Raw genomic sequence first — 18,599 nt, 5'->3', positions numbered from 1 at the left:
GTGCACAACATTTTAGAGAAATAAGCTTTTTGTTTGTATGTAAAATGTCTTGGATCTTTTATTTCAGCTCATGAAACATGGGACCAACACTTTACATGTTGCGTTTATATTTTTGTTCAGTGTACATTACCAGTCAAAAGTTTGTACACACCTGCTCATTCAAGGGTTTTTCTTAATTTTTACTATTTTCTACATTGTAGAATAATAGTGAAGACATCAAAACTATGAAATAACACATATGGAATCATGTAGTAACGAAAAAAGTGTTAACAAATCAAAATCTATTTTATATTTGAGATTCTTCAAAGTAGCCACCCTTTCCGTTGATGACAGCTTTGCACGCTCTTGGCATTCTCTCAACCAGCTTCACCTGGAATGCTTTTCCAACAGTCTTGAAGGAGTTCCCACATATGCTGAGCACTTGTTGGCTGCTTTTCCTTCACTCTGCGGTCCGACTCATCCCAAACCATCTCAATTTGGTTAAGGTCATGTCATCTGATGCAGCACTCCATCACTCTCCTTCTTGGCAAAGTAGCCCTTACACAGCCTGGAGGTGTGTTGGGTCATTGTCCTGTTGAAAAACAAATGATAGTCCCACTAATCCCAAACCAGAAGGGATGGCGTTTCGCTGCAGAATGCTGTGGTAGCCATGCTGGTTAAGCGTGCCTTGAATTCTAAATAAATCACAGACAGTGTCACCAGCAAAGCACCCCCACACCACCTCCTCCATGCTTTACGGTGGGAAATACACATGAGGAGATCATCCGTTCACCTACTCTGCGTCTCACAAAGACACAGCGGTTGGAACCAAAAATCTCCAATTTGGACTCTAGACCGAAGGACAGATTTTCACCGAACTCATCCTCTGCAGCAGAGGTAACTCTGGGTCTTCCATTCCTGTGGCGGTTCTCATGAGAACCAGTTTCATCATAGCGCTTGATGGTTTTGCGACTGCATTTGAAGAAACTTTAAAAGTTCTTGAAATATTCCGTATTGACTGACCTTCATGTCATGTATTTTTTGTATCCCTCCCCCACCCCCCTTTTTTCCCCAATTTCTTGGTATCCAATTGGTAGTTACAGTCTTGTCCCATCGCTGCAACTCCCGTACGGACTCGGGAGAGACTAAGGTCGAGAGCCGTGCGTCCTCCGAAACACAACCCAACCAAGCCGCACTGCTTCTTGACACAATGCCCGTTTAACCCGGAAGCCAGCCACACCAATGTGTCGGAGGAAACACCGTACACCTGACGACCGTGTCAGCGTGCACTGCGCCCGACCTGCCACAGGAGTCGCTAGTGCGTGATGGGACAAGAACATCCATGCCAGCCAAACCCTCCCCTAACCTGGACGACGCCCCATGGGTCTCCCGGTCGCGGCCGGCTGCGACAGAGCCTGGACTCGAACCAGGATCTCTAGTGGCACAGCTAGCACTGCGATGCAGTGCCTTAGACCACCTTCATTTCTTAAAGTAATGATGGACTGTCATTTCTCTTTGCTTATTTGAGCTGTTCTTGTCATAATATGGACTTGGTATTTTACCAAATAGGGCTATCTTTTATATACCACCCATACCTTGTCACAACACAACTGATTGGCTCAAACGCATTAAGAAGGAAATAAAATCCACAAATTAACTTTTAAGAAGGCACACCTGTTAATTGAAATGCATTCCAGGTGACTACCTCATGAAGCTGTTTGAGAGAATGCCAAGAGGCAAAGGGTGGCTATTTGAGGAATCTCAAATATTAAATATACAGTTGAAGTCGGAAGTTTACATACACTTATGTTGGAGTCATTAAAACTAGTTTTTCAACCACTCCACAAATTTCTTGTTAACAAACTATTGTTTTGGCAAGTCGGTTAGGACATCTACTTTGTGCATGACACAAGTAATTTTTCCAACAATTGTTTACAGACATATTATTTCACTTATAATTCACTGTATCACAATTCCAGTGGGTCAGAAGTTTACATACACTAAGTTCACTGTGCCTTTAAACAGCTTGGAAATTGTGTCATGGCTTTAGAAGCTTCTGATAGGCTAATTGACATCATTTGAGTCAATTGGAGGTGTACCTGTGGATGTATTTCAAACTCAGTGCTTATTTGCTTGACATCATGGGAAAATCAAAAGAAATCAGTCAAGACCTCAGAAAAAAAATCATAGACCTCCACAAGTCTGGTTCATCCTTGGGAGCAATTTCCAAACGCCTGAAGGTACCACGTTCATCTGTACAAACAATAGTATGCAAGTGTAAACACCATGGGATCACACAGCCGTCATACCGCTCAGGAAGTTAAAGCTTGGCCGTAAATGGGTCTTCCAAATGGACAATGACCCCAAGCATACTTCCAAAGTTGTGGCAAAATGGCTTAAGGACAACAAAGTCAAGGTATTGGAGTGGCCATCACAAAGCCCTGACCTCAATCCTATAGAAAATGTGTGGGCAGAACTGAAAAAGCATGTGCAAGCAAGGAGGCCTACAAACCTGACTCAGTTACACTAGTATGAAAAATGTATGCACTCAATAACTATAAATCGCTCTGGATAAGAGCGTCTGCTAAATGACTAAAATGTAATATAAATGTAAAGGCAATGCTACCTAATTGAGTGTATGTAAACCTCTGACCCACTTGGAATGTGATGAAATAAATAAAAGCTGAAATAAATCATTCTCTCTACTATTATTTTGACATTTCACATTCTTAAAATAAAGTGGTGATCCTAACTGACCTAAGACAGGGAATTTTTACTTTCACTTAAATGTCAGAAATTGTGAAAAACTGAGTTTAAATGTATTTGGCTAAGGTGTATGTAAACTTCCGACTTCAACTGTAATTTGATTTGTTTATCACTTTTTGGGTTACTAAGTTATTCCATATGTGTTATTTCATAGTTTTGATGTCTTCACTATTATTCTACAATGTAGAAAATAGTAAAAATAAAGAAAAACCCTTGAATGAGAAGGTGTGTCCAAACTTTTGACTGGTACTGTACATAAAATGCAGGTCATAAATGTAATCCGTTGCCTCCCGAGTGACGCAGCGGTCTAAGGCACTGCATCGTAGTGCTTGAGGCGTCACTACAGACCAAGGTTCGATCCCAGGCTGTGTCACAACCGGCCGTGACCTGGAGTCCCATAGGGCGGCGCACAATTGGCCCAGTGTCGTCCGGGTTAGGGGAGGGTATGGCCGGTGGGGGCTCTAGCGACTCCTTGTGGCAGGCTGGACGCCTGCAAGCTGACGACGGTCGTCAGTTGAACGGTGTTTCCTCCAACACATTGGTGTTGCTGGCTTCCGGGTTATGCGGGCGGGTGATAAGATGCGCGGTTATGCGGGTCATGTTTCGGAGGACGCATGACTCGACCTTCATCTCTCCCGAGCCCATTGGGGAGTTGCAGCGATGAGACAAGATAGTAATTGGATATCACGAAATTGGGGAGAAAAAGGGGGGTAAAATACAAAATAAAATAAAATATATGTAATCCGGGGAGTCACAAATCATTTTGGATTTCATCACATTTTGGACCACTGTTTTTTTCAGAGCAAGAAACATGTTTCTAAAATGTGCTGTTAATACGAATAATTTATTTGCGAATCATCATTTGTTTTTGTTAATGATGACTCATATGATTTTGGATCATGACATATGTTTGTGAAACTACACGGGCATATTTACAGACTGTGATTTTTATTTAAAAGTTGCATTCTGTATTTGCAAAATATATATTAAATGTTTTGAGAGAAATCTATCCCCATAATTCAGGTCCAAAAAGTCACTTTCCAACCACTTCTAACAGGGGCAAATACAGTACCAGTCAAAAGTTTGGACACATCTACTCATTCAAGGGTTTTTCTTTATTTTCTTATTTTTCTATATCCGTAGCTTAGTGGTTAAGAGTGTTGTGCCAGTAACCGAAAGGTCGCTGGTTCTGATCCCCGAGCCGACTAGGTGAAAAATCTGTCGATGTGCCCTTGAGCAAGGCCCTTGAGCAAGGCACTTAACCCTAAATCGCTCTGGATAAGAGCGTCTGCTAAATGACTAAAATGTAAAATGTAATATTATGGCAAGAACAGCTCAAATAACCAAAGAGAAATGACGGTCCATCGTTACTTTAAGACATGATGGTCAGTCAATACGGAACATTTCAAGAAATGTAAAGTTTCTTCAAGTGCAGTCGCAAAAACCATCAAGTGCTATGATGAAACTGGCTCTCATGAGGACCGCCACAGGAAAGGAAGACCCAGAGTCACCTCTGCTGCAGAGGATAAGTTCATTAGAGTTACCAGCCTCAGAAATTGCAGCCCAAATAAATGCTTCACAGAGTTCAAGTAACAGACACATCTCAACGCAGTCTCCTTTTCAGAGGAGACTGCTTGAATCAGGCCTTCATGGTCGAATTGCTGCAAAGAAACCACTACTAAAGGACACCAATAGGAAGAAGAGACTTGCTTGGGCCAAGAAACACGAGCAATGGACATGAGACCGGTGGAAATCTGTCCTTTGGTATGATGAGTCCAAATTGGAGATTTTTGGTTCCAACCGCCATGTCTTTGTGAGACGCAGAGTAGTTGAACGGATGATCTCCGCATGTGTGGTTCCCACCATGAAGCATGGAGGAGGTGGTGTGATGGTGCTTTGCTGGTGACACTGTCTATGATTTATTTAGAATTCAAGGCTAACTTAACCAGCATGGCTACCACAGCATTCTGCAGCGATACGCCATCCCATCTGGTTTGCGCTTACTGGGACTATCATTTGTTTTTCAACAGGAAAATGACCCAAAACACACCTCCAGGCTGTGTAAGGGCTATTTTGCCAAGAAGGAGAGTAATGGAGTGCTGCATCAGATGACCTGACCTCAACCACAATCACCCGACCTCAACCCAATTGAGATTGTTTGGGATGAGTCGGACCGCAGAGTGAAGGAATAGCAGCCAACAAGTGCTCAGCATATGTGGGAACTCCTTCAAGACGATTGTAAAAGCATTCCTCATGAAGCTGGTTGAGAGAATGCCAAGCGTGTGCAAAGCTGTCATCAAGGCAAAGGGTGGCTACTTTGAAGAATCAAAAATATATTTGGATTTGTTTAACACTTTTTGGTTACTACTTGATTTGATATGTGTTATTTCATAGTTTTGATGCCTTCACTATTATTCTACAATGTATAAAATAGTACAAATAAAGAAAAACCCTTGAATGAGTAGGTGTGTCCAAACTTTTGACTGGTAATGTATGTATGGAAAGTTTTGTTTAAATCAAAGGTGTGCGGTGAAAAAAGTGATTGAAATCAAATGGAACAACCTGTCTTTCAGAAAATAATGGCTTGCTATAGATGTTGGCTATGGCATTCACTGATATTGTTGATGCCAAATGTAAAATTCCATTACAACTCCTACTAGTATGTAGATACACAAAACACCTCTCTTTGAAAAATTATCAAATCGCTCACTTGCTTATTTACGAAACACAAAGTACCTTGATACCCCTTTAGAACTACTGTATATCGTTTCAATGGGCAGCCTTGTCAGTTGTTGATAGCTATGAATAAGTCAACATACAATGCACTCTGTGTACAAGGCTTGATATGCTGTTGTGAGATGTATTCTGTAACTGGAACTCATGGTTGTAAGGGTTACTGTTAGTCAATACAAGGATAATCTAGGATAGTAAGTGGCCAGTACTAACTGGTCAGCACCGGTATAGGTCTGCTGAACACGTACTGATTGCACATGCCGTGTAAGATTACCTTTATTCCATGATTATCAATGTATCTCAGTGTCCATTTGTTTATGATGTAAATGTCACTGGTCCTTGTTTATATGATTGCATGGTACATGTCGCTGGTGTGTATTTTGCTTTATGTTTATTCAGCCTTCAGTAATTATGTTAGGCTAATGTTACGGTTCAGTACTCACTTTTTACGTAATACACTTCCAAATTCATTGGCATGATATGGTCCTATGGTCACCTCTGAGGTGCTCTACTTGGTCTGTCATCATCCATTTGCCACACCAGTAGAACCTTCTAGAAAGCAAATACATTAGGAGAGTAAATGCGTTTTATTTCCACTTTAATTAGGGGTTTCTCCTTAATTCCAGAGCCATCGCGTTGACAGGTTATTTTATTTTACTTGAAAGCTGCAAATGATAATTTATTACATCTCAATTAGCTCTTCCTCCCTCCCTCAACTTTGTCCTCCACGCTAAATGTGAAGTAATGAGTTGCAGTAGACTCTGAACAAGACGAGGAGGGGAAATCTCAATTAAGAAAGAGAATAACCTTCTGGTGATTCTCATTTTAATATTGAATAAGAATAGATACTTTATTGTACTTGTAGTTTTTTTAAATGTTTTTTTGCAGTAACAACTGTGCCATATGCCCCCAGCTCAACATGCATGTTACCGATATTTCACCGGCTACACATGGTTGTTAATGAAGAAATTGGAACTGGCCAGTGTTATTGCTGTTGTGGTGGTCTGTGTATGGTGACAGTGTTGAGATGTTTCTCTGAAACACTTCCCAGCCCTCTCAATCATTATTTTTCTGTCTCGTTTTTCTCCAATTTGTTTTAGAGAGCACATCTGTTGGACAACACAGAGAAGCTGGAAAGGTCATCTCGGAGGCTGGAAGCTGGCTACCAGATAGCAGTGGAAACCGGTATGCATTCTGTTTGGATGGTGGGGGGTGGGTGAGTGAGCGACAGCAAATTGTCTCGCTCGTACGTGAGGTGGATAGAGAGAAAAAAATAAATACAAAAACTCCTTGACGACTGGTGACATTTTCAGGAGCACATCAAAGGCAAGCAAGGGAGAGAGAGGTGTACGGGCGACAGGGCAGGCGCCGCTGCTCCTTGTTCGGCTCCCGGAAAAACACACGCTCTTCTTCTCCCATGCATCTGTGTGGCTGTGTGTGTGAGGTGTTTTTTATAGCGCCAAAAAGACAGGGGTCTACTGAAATAAACAACATCAGCGTTTTCCTCCACTAGTTCTTAATTTAGAGAACCAAACAAGCACAATAAACATCACTAAATAAATCGCCCATCTAGAACAGAAAATCATGTGTTTTCCTCATTATCAAGGTTAGTTTTTATCTTTAAATATAGAGAAATTAGCTCATTTGAATTTGAATTAGAGTAAGCCAGTTATCTTTGTTTTTTTCTCCTCCTGACTGTCACAACATTATTGAGTCACAGTGTATTCCTTGGAGAGATATCAAAGCTCATTCTTGAAGTATCAACTGGCTTTCTCTGGCTTCCGCTGTAGTTTTGAAAAAGTTTATTAATTTACACTATAATGGAGGGGTGGCGCGCTTGTACGACATCGACAGATTTAATAATTTAAGTAGAGAAAGGGGTGCACAGACCACTGCCTTTTGATGTTCAGTAAGTAGAACTCACAAATTCATAAATACAATCTGCATTCTCTGCTTAAAAATGTTGTTTCATATGATTCTCTGATGATCTCCGAGACTTATATTATTCCTGTTTTCACCGTGTCAAACTCTGTGGCAGCCCGTATTTTGATTCCATTCATGTATTTCAGTTGAATGGCTCTTTTTTTATGTTTTGTCACGTTGGTTGGTGTTAAAGAAATGATCCGTATTCTAACCGTGTTCTGGGCCCAGTACTTTCCACAGTAAGGGCTACTCATGCGCCCTCTGAACCCTCATCGCCAGTGGTCGGCTGATCTGCTCTGTGTGTGCGGCTAACTGAGAACAATGGTTGTTTATCCTGGGGTCTGGTCCCACACACACTGCTCACTGCTCAGGTCTACACCAGCAGTGGGTTGCTTGGGGTTTGGTGGGGTGTGAGCCTTTGTCACCTCGTGTTTAATCTGTGACCCCCCTTCACCCTCCTGTCGGCCCCGGCCCTCCGCTCAGATGCACAACCTGAAACAACAAATGCTCAGGGAGAACCAACGCTGCGAGACAACAACTAGGTACCAACAGCCGAGTCACGTTGGGAACACTGTCAGACCACAGACAACAAACAATCTTAGAACTCCAATGTGTTGAGACCCCAGACATACAAGAAATACAGTGCCTTCAGAAAGTATTTACACCCCTTGACTTTTTCAAAATGTTGCTGTGTTACTGCTTGAATTAAACATTTATTAAATTGACATTTTGTGTCACTGGTCTACACACAATACCCCATAATGTCAAAGTGGAATTATGTTTTTAGAAATTAATTTAAAAAATGAAAAGCTGAAATGTCTTGAGTCAATAAGTATTCAACCCCTTTCTTATGGCAAACCTAAATAAGTTCAGGAGCAAAAATGTGCTTAACAAGTTACATAATAAGTTGCATGATTTTTGAAGGACTACCTCATCTCCGTACCCCACACATACAATTATCTGTAAGGTCCCTCAGTCAAGCAGTGAATTTCAAACACAGATTGAACCACAAAGACCAGGGAGGTTTTCCAATGCCTCGCAAAGAAGGGTAGATCGGTAAAAATAATACAGAATAAAAGTATTCCAAAACATGCATCCTGTTTGCAACAAAGCACTGAAGTAAAACTGCAAAAAATGTGGCAAAGAAATTAACTTTAAGTCCTGAATAAAAAGCGTTATGCTTGGGGCAAATACAACACAACACATTACTGAGTACCACTATTCATATTTCCAAGCATGGTGGTGGGTGCATCATGTTATGGGTATGCTTGTCATCAGCAAGGACTAAGGAGTTGTTTAGGATAAAAAGTAACTGAATAGAGCAAAGCACAGGCAAAATCCTAGAGGAAATCCTTGTTGAGTCTGCTTTCCAACAGACACTGGGAGACAAATTCACCTTTCAGCAAGACAATAATCTAAAAGACCAAGGCCAAATATACACTGGAGTTGCTTACCAAGATGACTTTGAATGTTCCTGAGTGGCCTAGTTACAGTTTTGACTTAAATCGGCTTGTGTAGCGATGATCGACAACCAACTTGACAGAGCTTGAATAATTTCTTAAAGAATAACGTGCAAATATTGTACAATCCAGGTGTGCAAAGCTCTTAGGGACTTACCCAGAAAGACTCACAGATGTAATCGCTGCCAAAGGTGATTCTAACATGTATTGACTCAGGGATGTGAATGCTTATGTAAATGAGATATTTCTGTATTTAATTTTCAATACATTTGCTAAAATTCCTAAATCTTATTTTGACTTTGTCATTATGGGGTATTGTGTGTCAATTTTAATGAATTTTGAATTCAGGCTGTAACACAACAAGTATATAAGTCAAGGGGTATGAATAATTTCTGAAGGCAGTGAATATGCACTGAGAACACAAACATTGACTAGTGGTCATTCATCCCAGGTGGTTTGTGAATTGAAGTGGCCAACTGACCCCTTTTGTCAAGTTTGCCTGCATCCAGTAGCGTTTTGAACTAATGCATACTGCATATTTACATCGGACAATCACACCACCACAACACATGAAATTCAGTGGAGAAATTCAGATTAATAATTTTGTTTTATGTTTTTCATTGTATTTCAGTGTTGACAAGATTCACTGAAGATTTTTAAAGATTTTATTTTGTGAAAGTGCCCAATTCACTTGTTTGGCCTAGCAAATGCCCCATTCAGTTCTCGCTTTCAAACTAAAAGCGATAATGATACGAGTATTTTATTCATCATTCTGAAGCATAAACATTTCTACATTTTAAGATTGCTTAAAATGGATGAAGGATATGCTTTGAAATGTTGAATGTCGGGGTGTATATTGTCTAAAAAGGGTTAAAGAATAATCATTTGTGCATTGTGTTTGTCCAATTGAAGACTTACTCTGGTAGTAAATACACTTTGTTACAAGAAACATTAACTCTTCTTAAGCGGCTAATAAAAGTGTCCTTAGTGAAGAACAGTTAGTGTAGCTATTTCACAATAATTCAAAGTTGCCCTCCAAATCCACACAATATATAATTATGTACTGTAATTGACCAATGGGGAGAACATTTTTATTTAAAGACAGTTTCTCTTTTCTTTGAAAGTGAGAGATCCTGAACAAAGGCAGAAAAAAAGATGGAGCTCCAACTGCTGCTTGCCCCCTTTACTTTGGCATCGATAACATTCCACTTAATGACCACAAATCAAAAAAGCCAGGGTACCATAAGGTCACTTTATAAAAAAAGATGTCCTCTCAGTTCTTTGAAATGGTGAGTCTTCACAGAATATCATTTTAGATCATTTATTTTAGCAGTTTTTTTATTACTCGCTCTCCAGTGTATTTTGGGAAGCGCAGGCTTGCCAAGAGCACTGAAAGCCCTTTGAGGGATATTGAAAAGGCTCTGTGGACATGCCGAGCTATTTACCACACACACCCTTAAGAACCAGCCTCTGTTTGTCTCATAAATAAAGTATAGGACTTCATTAGTGGAGGGCACAGACTTAAAAGGCGTGCATATGAACATGCAGACGGAGGGCTATCCTGTTAAAGAAAGCCCTAAGTACAGGAGGAGGGCATGTAGTTAGCCAATTTAAACGCATTTGAATCAAGGGTGTCTACAAGCCCAAAATGTGAGGAGGCTAGACTGACTCCAAATCAAAGAGGTCAGATTCTGAGGCACAATTTGACTTTTTGAAGATGTGAGAGGGGTCTGATTGGACATGTTTAGAGATAGATGGCATGTCAGATGATTTTTAGATGTACTGACAAGCTCTCTCCCCTTGATTAGAATCAATTGGGGTAGAGTTAGTTTTGTAACACAATACTGGCTTCCTTTGAAGTGCAAACACTTACAGTATTTCTAAACACTAGACACACATGCATACTCAATAGATTATTGACCTAAAATAATAATTTTTGAGAAAATAAAGAGAAATACCCTCACACTGTTTAAACTTAAGATGCTTCAGGGAGTACATTTTTTATAGCGTGTACGTTTGTTAGATGGCACACTTCTTTTGTTTTTAAGTAATATTTTCCCATCTATGATTTGACAGGCATATTATTGTACATGTATTGGATATTAAGGAGCCCTTTTTGGACTTTCATTAGAAAAAACAGAGGCCTCTAATCTTGGCTCCACCAAAATGTCAACCCCCTTTTCCCCTTTTAAAGCTCAGCAGTCGAAACAAAGCAAAGCAACTGAAACAAACAACAAAGTGGCCAAAACAAATAAAAGAGAAACTCAAGGGGCCAGCGATGAGGCCGAGATCGCTCCTCGGCTCGCGGCCCTGGTGTCGGGGCCCTGATCGATGGGGGAAAATGAAAACAGCTCATTAGGGATTGATTTCAGCCCTGTTTAGATAAGCAGAGAGGGTCAGGGCCCGGCCCCTGGTGGCCCCTCGGCAGCCCAAAGTTCACTCTGTGCCAGGTAGAGAGCAGCACCGCAGGCCATCAACTTTATTAGCACTGAGATAAGCTGATTAGACCTTGTCAATCAAAGGTGCCAATGACTCAATCGACATCCCCAGCCTTTCTTTTTCTTCCTTTCTCTTCCTCTCTCTCTCTCCCTCCCACTCTCCCTTGCTTTTTATGATAAATCATTGAAGCGACCAACAAAGCAGTAGGCAGACATCGTGGGCTAAGCTAAGCAGCCCTGCAGTTGTCACCAAGGCAGACGTGCAAGGACCCTGTGATGATGTGACGACTATATTAAAGATTAGATCAATTTGTTTTAGAGCAGTTTGATTTCCAACTGCAGCGGTATTAAAAGCATGGGGAAGAGAGGGAGGGAGAGAGCGTATAGATCGTCGTCATCGAACATGACTCCAGCAGCAGAGCACAGGGTGTCGGGACACAGATAACTAAATAGATAAATGATGTGATGGAGAAATAAATAAATATGTTTTGTAAACATAAAAATGTCCTCAGCTCCCGTTTGAAGCAGAGCATGGCTTTGAGCCTTGCTGTGAGTCCATGGGTGCTGGAGTGGCCCAGTAACACGGCTCACGCTTGTCCCCGGCTTGCACTATCTCCCCCCTCCATCTTAGTCCTTTCTTTCTCTGTTTCTCTTCTCACTCTTCATTTCTCCCCGTTCTGTCTTAAGATCAGACTTTATCATTCTTTTGGTGTTTAGCTACCAAAGTGATGCTTGTGCTTCAAATCCTTTTGGCTAAACACTTAGCAAATGACATAACAAGCTATATTTAGCAATACCCAGAAATATTTTTAGGACTGTGTTTTAACATAGAATGTTATTTTCTTGTTCTCTTCTTATGAGACGAAGCACATTTATAACCCATGTTGACAGGTTTTGTGCTATTTGGTACAGAAGACAAAATCTTACAAAAAAATCTGAAACAATATCTGTCAATGCCATTTAGCATCATAATATAATATCTAGCTACATTGGGTCTTGGGCAAAGAGAAAAGGCAAGGTGAAAAAGGGTAATATTCTGGTAACTGGCCAAAATAGAGGTTTCATTTTTATCTTGATTTCAGAAACAAAAGTATAATTTAAGTTATTTGTCAGATAATCTAGTTAGTCACAAAATAGTATACTTAAGTAAAAAATGCTCTATTCTCATAATGTTGATAACAGTGAAAATGTAAGTTATGAATCTGTTGATCTGTTGATTTCAGTTTGAATAGCTTACATTGTGGCGTTGTTTATATGGTTCTCTTTGTCTCTAGCTTTAAACTGTGTGTCATTGTTTGAAGGAAATGTAGTTTATTAGAATTCCCATTAGCTATTGTACATGCAGCAGCGACTATTCCTGTGGTCCACATAAAACATACAAATACATGACAGAGTACAGAACAGTTATAGACAAGAACAACAAAATATATTATTACATAATAATACAAATACAAAGTAATACATTGTCAAGACACCAAGATAAACTATTTACACACTATTCATATATGCATATGCATATTCATCTATTTCTATATTTATATACATTACATTTATATTACATCTTTATAAAGAGGAGAGGCGCTGTAATACAATGTTTTTTATCTGTTTTTTCTTTTAAAGCTAAATTAACATTAAAGCCAATCACGTGGTAGGGTGGGGTAGTTTTTGTATTTACTAAATGTATTAAGAGCAAATATTTTGGTATCACATCCAAATAATAGATATATGTTTATCCAAGAAGTAGTTAATTGATTAATACAATGTATTTAGATCATTTACACATACATTGTGCCGTCTATGTTGAGATATACCCATTGTAGATCCCTTTCTTAGGAATGTTGTCTCTATCTCCACTTCTGCTTTAGTTTATTCATTCTGTGGCACAATGTCATTTTAATATTTCAGTATGTTCTTATTCATTTGTCTTTTATAAGGACAGTTTGCTAAAGTGGATTTCCTCGAGGTATAGCATATTAAATAACTTCGTTTTTTGTAGTCTGATAAAATCTGAATGCTGTGGTGTGTTTCAAAAAGAATAGGAAGTTATTTGATAATTGTTTGATTCATGGCGCTGAGAGCTGAGACTTAAATATTTCACAGCTCGAGTTTGCAGTTATGCAGAAAGGAGGCCTTTTATTAAATATATTTTAGGGGGAAATGTATTTGTCTTTTGTCTCAAGGAAAGAATTCAATTCTAAGAAATATAGACGAATATAGCCCGAAGCTGTATTTCCGACATATATAATGGCCTTAACATATAGCCTAACATTTTGCTTTCAGTAAATCTACCCACGGGTGAGCTGTTTATCGGTAAACCCCCCCCCCCCCCCCCCCCCCCCCCGGTGGATGAAAGGCCTCGTAATAATGATTTTTTTCTCTCCTAATCGGGCCTTGTCAGCGAGGCGTCTTATCGTGGCGAGGAAAATGACACCGATCCTATCGAAGAGCCCGAGTCCGAGTCGGAGGCGTGTGTCCCCCCACCCCCCTCCCCCCCAATCATGGCCGGCCGCGGCCTCGCCATATCTAGCGCTGCCACAAACGGCGAGCGCCGCTTTTTTCATGTGGACTTCAAAAACGACGCGAGTCATTAAAATTGCACCCGCATTTGGCTGCGGGTGTCAGCCGCTCCAGAGCGAAAATGCGATGTGGGAAGAGGAGACTCGCTAAATGTGCTAATTCCTTCCTCACATGTTTACGGCTTAATTTTAATCGGTTTGAGGGAGGAGGAGGAGGGGGGAAAACTTTGGGTGGGGAGGGGCAATGAGAGCCTCACATTGCAATAAATCGCCATTATCTTTGACACCCTAGGACTCAGCTGTTCCAAGGATTTAGGGGTCCACTGGCAACAGTGTATATTGTGGCACACAAAAAGTGTTTACGCTTGAACTGTGGTAGCTAAGGTGCAATCGCTGGTTTCAGCCTGCACAGACAAAGGCCCGACTCGACACAATGGCCAGCCAGCATACGGACCCCTCAATGCAAGAGCTCAACCAACAGACTTGAGTGTATGTCGCTCTGGATAAGAGCGTCTGCTAAATGACTAAAATGTAAAATGTATGTGAGGTTCATCTGTGTGTTTGCTTGTCTGTCTGTCTGTGGGTCCGCAGGTGTTTTTTCGCAAGAATCTGACTTGCGATGTTAGCTCAAGTTAAGTGGACTCATTGAGGCGGCCATATCAGAATGAAGCTAGTGAGATGTTTGTGAGAAATGAAAGTGACCAGTTGTCATAGATAGCCTATCCAGAATTCATGAGTGAACAGAATACTTCCTGCTCCAGTTAGTTCCATTATTACTGCTAGCATAGCATTCTGTTAGCAGCCCATTTAGTCTGCAAAGTGGATCCTAACAAGGATCAACGATGTTACGAGAAAGCGGTGGATCTACAGTAATTAGACTTTTAGTAGAATGATAAGCTTCAACAAAGAGCATGCTTTCTATCAACATAACTAGAGTCTTAAAGTAATGATTAGCCTATAAAGCTTAGACTGGAAGGAAAGACCTCTGAGCATGTTCTTCTTCTTAGTGCAGCATTGCACTAAGAAGAAGAATGTAGCTCAGTTGGTAGAGCATGGCGTTTGCAACGCCAGGGTTGTGGGTTCGATTCCCACGGGGGGCCAGTATGAAAAAAATTAAAATATATAATGTATGTACTCACTAACTGTAAGTCGCTCTGGATAAGAGCGTCTGCTAAATGACTAAAATGTAAATGTAAATGTAATTGCAATAAGGAAGGTTAACCCCTTCAAGTACAGAAGGCAACATTACCAAAAGAAGGATAAAACCCATGGAAGGTCAACAAATCATCCATTGGATTCATGTAAACAGCAATATCATTCATTATTACGTTGATATAAATGATACATAAGTCCACTTAAACAAAACAAATATTTGATTTTTTAAAAACATTAAGTGCTCATATTACACTTTACAATGAATAATTGTTAGTAAACATGTTGATTTATAGTAATAACTGTTTATAATGTAGCCTTATCTCAAATTATCAAAAAAGCACCTTTAAAAGGTATACATTTTATTTCAAACCACAAAGCAGCTTCTTTTCTGTTATTTTGAGGTTACAACCACTATAAAGATACCTCCCTGGACGCACAGCAGAAAGTGCAGCACTGACCTCTGAGTGACACAGAGAGAGAGTAAGAGAGAGCGCTTGGAAAACGGATGAGCGGGATTGCGTTAAAATGAACTGTTTCAGAAGGAAATGGGAGACAAAAGCGAGGACTCTGGGCCCCCATGGGCGCTTTAAAGAGCTGCTACATCTGAGGCACTGAAATATTTAAAAAAAGAGAAGAGGAAAAAAGTGAAATTAAGTAAAGGAGAGGCGGAGAGGGAGAAGTGTGCCACCTCGTCAATACTAGTCCTCTGATGACAATGATACATTGATGACAGACAGTAAATTGATGCCAGTGAAAAAAGTGGGAAATATGTTTTTTTGTTATAACTACGCATGGGGAGTAAGAGATTGGGTAAGGACAGAGAGATGCAATGCGATCAGCATATTCACACGTGTCATTGTTATTTTATGTATTGATTAATTCAATATACACCAATTGGTCCTCTGTATCTCAGCTGGTAGAGCACGGCGCTTGTAACGCCAAGGTAGTGGGTTCGATCCCCGGGACCACCCATACACACAAAATGTATGCACGCATGACTGTAAGTCGCTTTGGATAAAAGCGTCTGCTAAATGGCATATTATTATTATTATTATTATTATTATTATTATTATTATTATTATATTATTATCTTGCCCTCCTATATCTTTACTCCTGTGGGTCAGTGGAGAGCATCTTCTATATTATGGAACCAACAAGCTTTGCTTTAATGTAGTAGGTTTGATGTGTGTTTATTGTATGTGAAGGCTAGTGTAGTATGTGGTCACGTAACCCCCAGTCTCGGTGGCTGGGTGTAAGAACAGAGGTCAGGGCTAAACGCTGTTATTAGCCACTTTCCATCTATACCCACACACACCCACACACATACACACACACACCCACACACATACAAATACTTTAAACACATTAACCCTCAGAAACACATGATTAGGCATCACCGTCTGTCCCCTCTGTTTGCTCTCCTCCTGGTTGCCCTGAGGAGCGGGTCCCCACGCTTCCCCCCTCGGCCCCTCAAAAGAGCTTCCTCCTCGGCCACCCGATGCCCATGGACAGGGCGCCCCGCGCGTTTAGAACGCCCGGGGAAGATGAAACGGCCCAGCCCGGGATGTCAGCTGGTTGCCCCATCTGCCAATCAGTGGGACAGCGAGGCTTTTGTCGGGGGGGTGGGGGGGGGGGGGGGGGGGGGTTGGGGTATGGAGACAAGTAGGGTGGGATGGGAGATGGAGGGTGGGTTGACGTTTAAGTGCAAACAGCCACCACAACCGTGTGTTTAGCTGAGATAGGGATAGTAAGATGGGAGCATAGTGCTGGAAACTAGACATACAATATGTTGTTGTTTTGTTTTTGTTGCGACACTGCCATATTCTTGTCATGGAAATGGATTATATTGTCAATATGGCTGTTCGTTTCTGGCTCATATACACTGAATGAAGAACAGAATGTCACCTGCTATAGTTGTGATAAGCACACCAACAAACGTTTTCCAGTTTGGATACTCAGTTCTTTGTCATATGTGAATTTGAATGACAATACAGTACAGTTTTTGAGGGACGTAGATGTGTGAAAAAGATTGTCCTACAGAATAGAGTAACTTAATTGGTCTCAATCAAAATATGACATTCCTTTTTTATGTAAATCACAGTTGGCACTCGTCTGATATGAATTTTAAGTTGCAGAACTTCAGTCTGTCCTTTCCTTCCTCCCGTTAAAGAACATAACCTTGGCACTACAAACAGTTTGACTCCCATAGTAATGAACCTGCCTCGTGTGTGTGTGTGTGTGGATGGATGGCTGGTTCTGCACGGGATAATTTTTACATGTGCATTCTGCTGTACGGCAGATAGGCCGCGCCCTTGAGCCACTATAGGAGGTACTGTAAGCCCGGGTTATGGGTTGTTCTCCATCTGCAGAAGGTGACAGCGGGGCCTCTACACACACAGGCGTGCAGTATTAAAGTATTTGGACCTAAAATAGTTCCTGAAAATAGTTTTGTTTTTGTTGTCATGCCTTCTGAGAAAATCTGTTTGTTTGTGTGTTTTCTGTTTGCCCTCAGTTAAATTCCATGATTGTTCCAGTGTGTTAGCAGGCTCGTCTTGTAATAATTTTTGTCAAATCAGGATGTCACATAGAAAGAGTGAACAATGAAGTCTTTACTCACATTTCTCAGTCCCGCTATACAACATAAGCCATGTGAACTGTATTCAAACTCCTTCACCTGTTAGGAGAGCTCTGGTTAGCTCTATGTAAAGACTGAAATATCCTAACATAAGCCCCTGATTTCCAAGAACTGTAGAAATGCAGTTTTATATAGCCTAACATTAAGAAATGTAATGTACAGTATAATGGCAGTTGAGCAAGTATTGTTTACAAGTTAGATGTAATACAGCGTTGTTAGGTGTAATACAGCGTTGAGATTTATTTCTCTTCACTTTATATCACCGAGAACGGTTGTAGCATTTCTCAAGTTTTTATTTTATTAACACATCAAACAATATCAGAATATAATGTTGCCCTTAATGCATGAAAGTGTTTTTTGGGGGGGCATTTATGCAACACAATTAAATAATACAAATAAAAGACAATGCCAGTGAATGTTAAGTTAATCAGGTGATGCTAAATATTTCAAGACCATTTTCCCTGACCTCTCCCCTCATTAATAGCTTTGGGGAAAACATGTTCGCTTAATTTGAAAACACTATTGAAAGGCTCTACTCGGTAGGAGCGGGTTGACTTGGATTGTTGTCCTTGTGCTTTGTCAGATATTTTCATGGAACTCATTTTAATACAGCCCTTAACCTTTGTCTTTTCAGTCAGACATCCCAGACATCTATCTATCCCAAAACCTGTTGTCATTGTGCAGGGTTAGATTAGACTATTTTTCTGTTTGAGATCATAGCATTGAACTAATTAATAAAATGTGTTCAATGTTTTTTAACCACAAGACTCTCAGAAGCTGTTGAGGAAGGTCAGTTGATTCAATAGTACAGCTAACAAAGTTGAAACTTCCTGTATAGGATATTCACCCTCTAGTGATTAACATTATATAGGCATCTTTCAATCATTGGTCATCATAGACATTCAGTCATACACAGGATTTATCACATTGACATTGAATACATATTTCTAAGTGTTTTAAGTAAGATTTGGTGTACTTTTTATCAGCTTGCTAT

At 40.4% G+C, this 18,599-nt stretch overlaps 1 protein-coding gene across 2 annotated transcripts in view; it reads left to right on the top strand.

Annotated features, from left to right (window-relative positions):
• The window catches only part of LOC311100671 (vesicle transport through interaction with t-SNAREs homolog 1A-like), a 184,895-nt gene that overhangs the window by 63,575 nt on the left and 102,721 nt on the right, over nucleotides 1-18,599 (top strand). For both annotated transcript variants that reach the window (XM_084141608.1, XM_084141609.1), the window contains exon 5: nucleotides 6,579-6,663. In XM_084141608.1, the coding sequence (XP_083997734.1) occupies nucleotides 6,579-6,663 (85 nt within the window). The remainder of the gene's footprint in view (nucleotides 1-6,578; nucleotides 6,664-18,599) is intronic.

Source organism: Coregonus lavaretus (genome assembly GCF_964263955.1).
Source record: "Coregonus lavaretus genome assembly, chromosome: 25".
Classification (NCBI taxonomy): Eukaryota; Metazoa; Chordata; class Actinopteri; order Salmoniformes; family Salmonidae; genus Coregonus; species Coregonus lavaretus.
The sequence above is the reverse complement of the archived record's forward strand: the minus strand, read 5'-3'. Positions and strand labels throughout refer to the sequence as shown.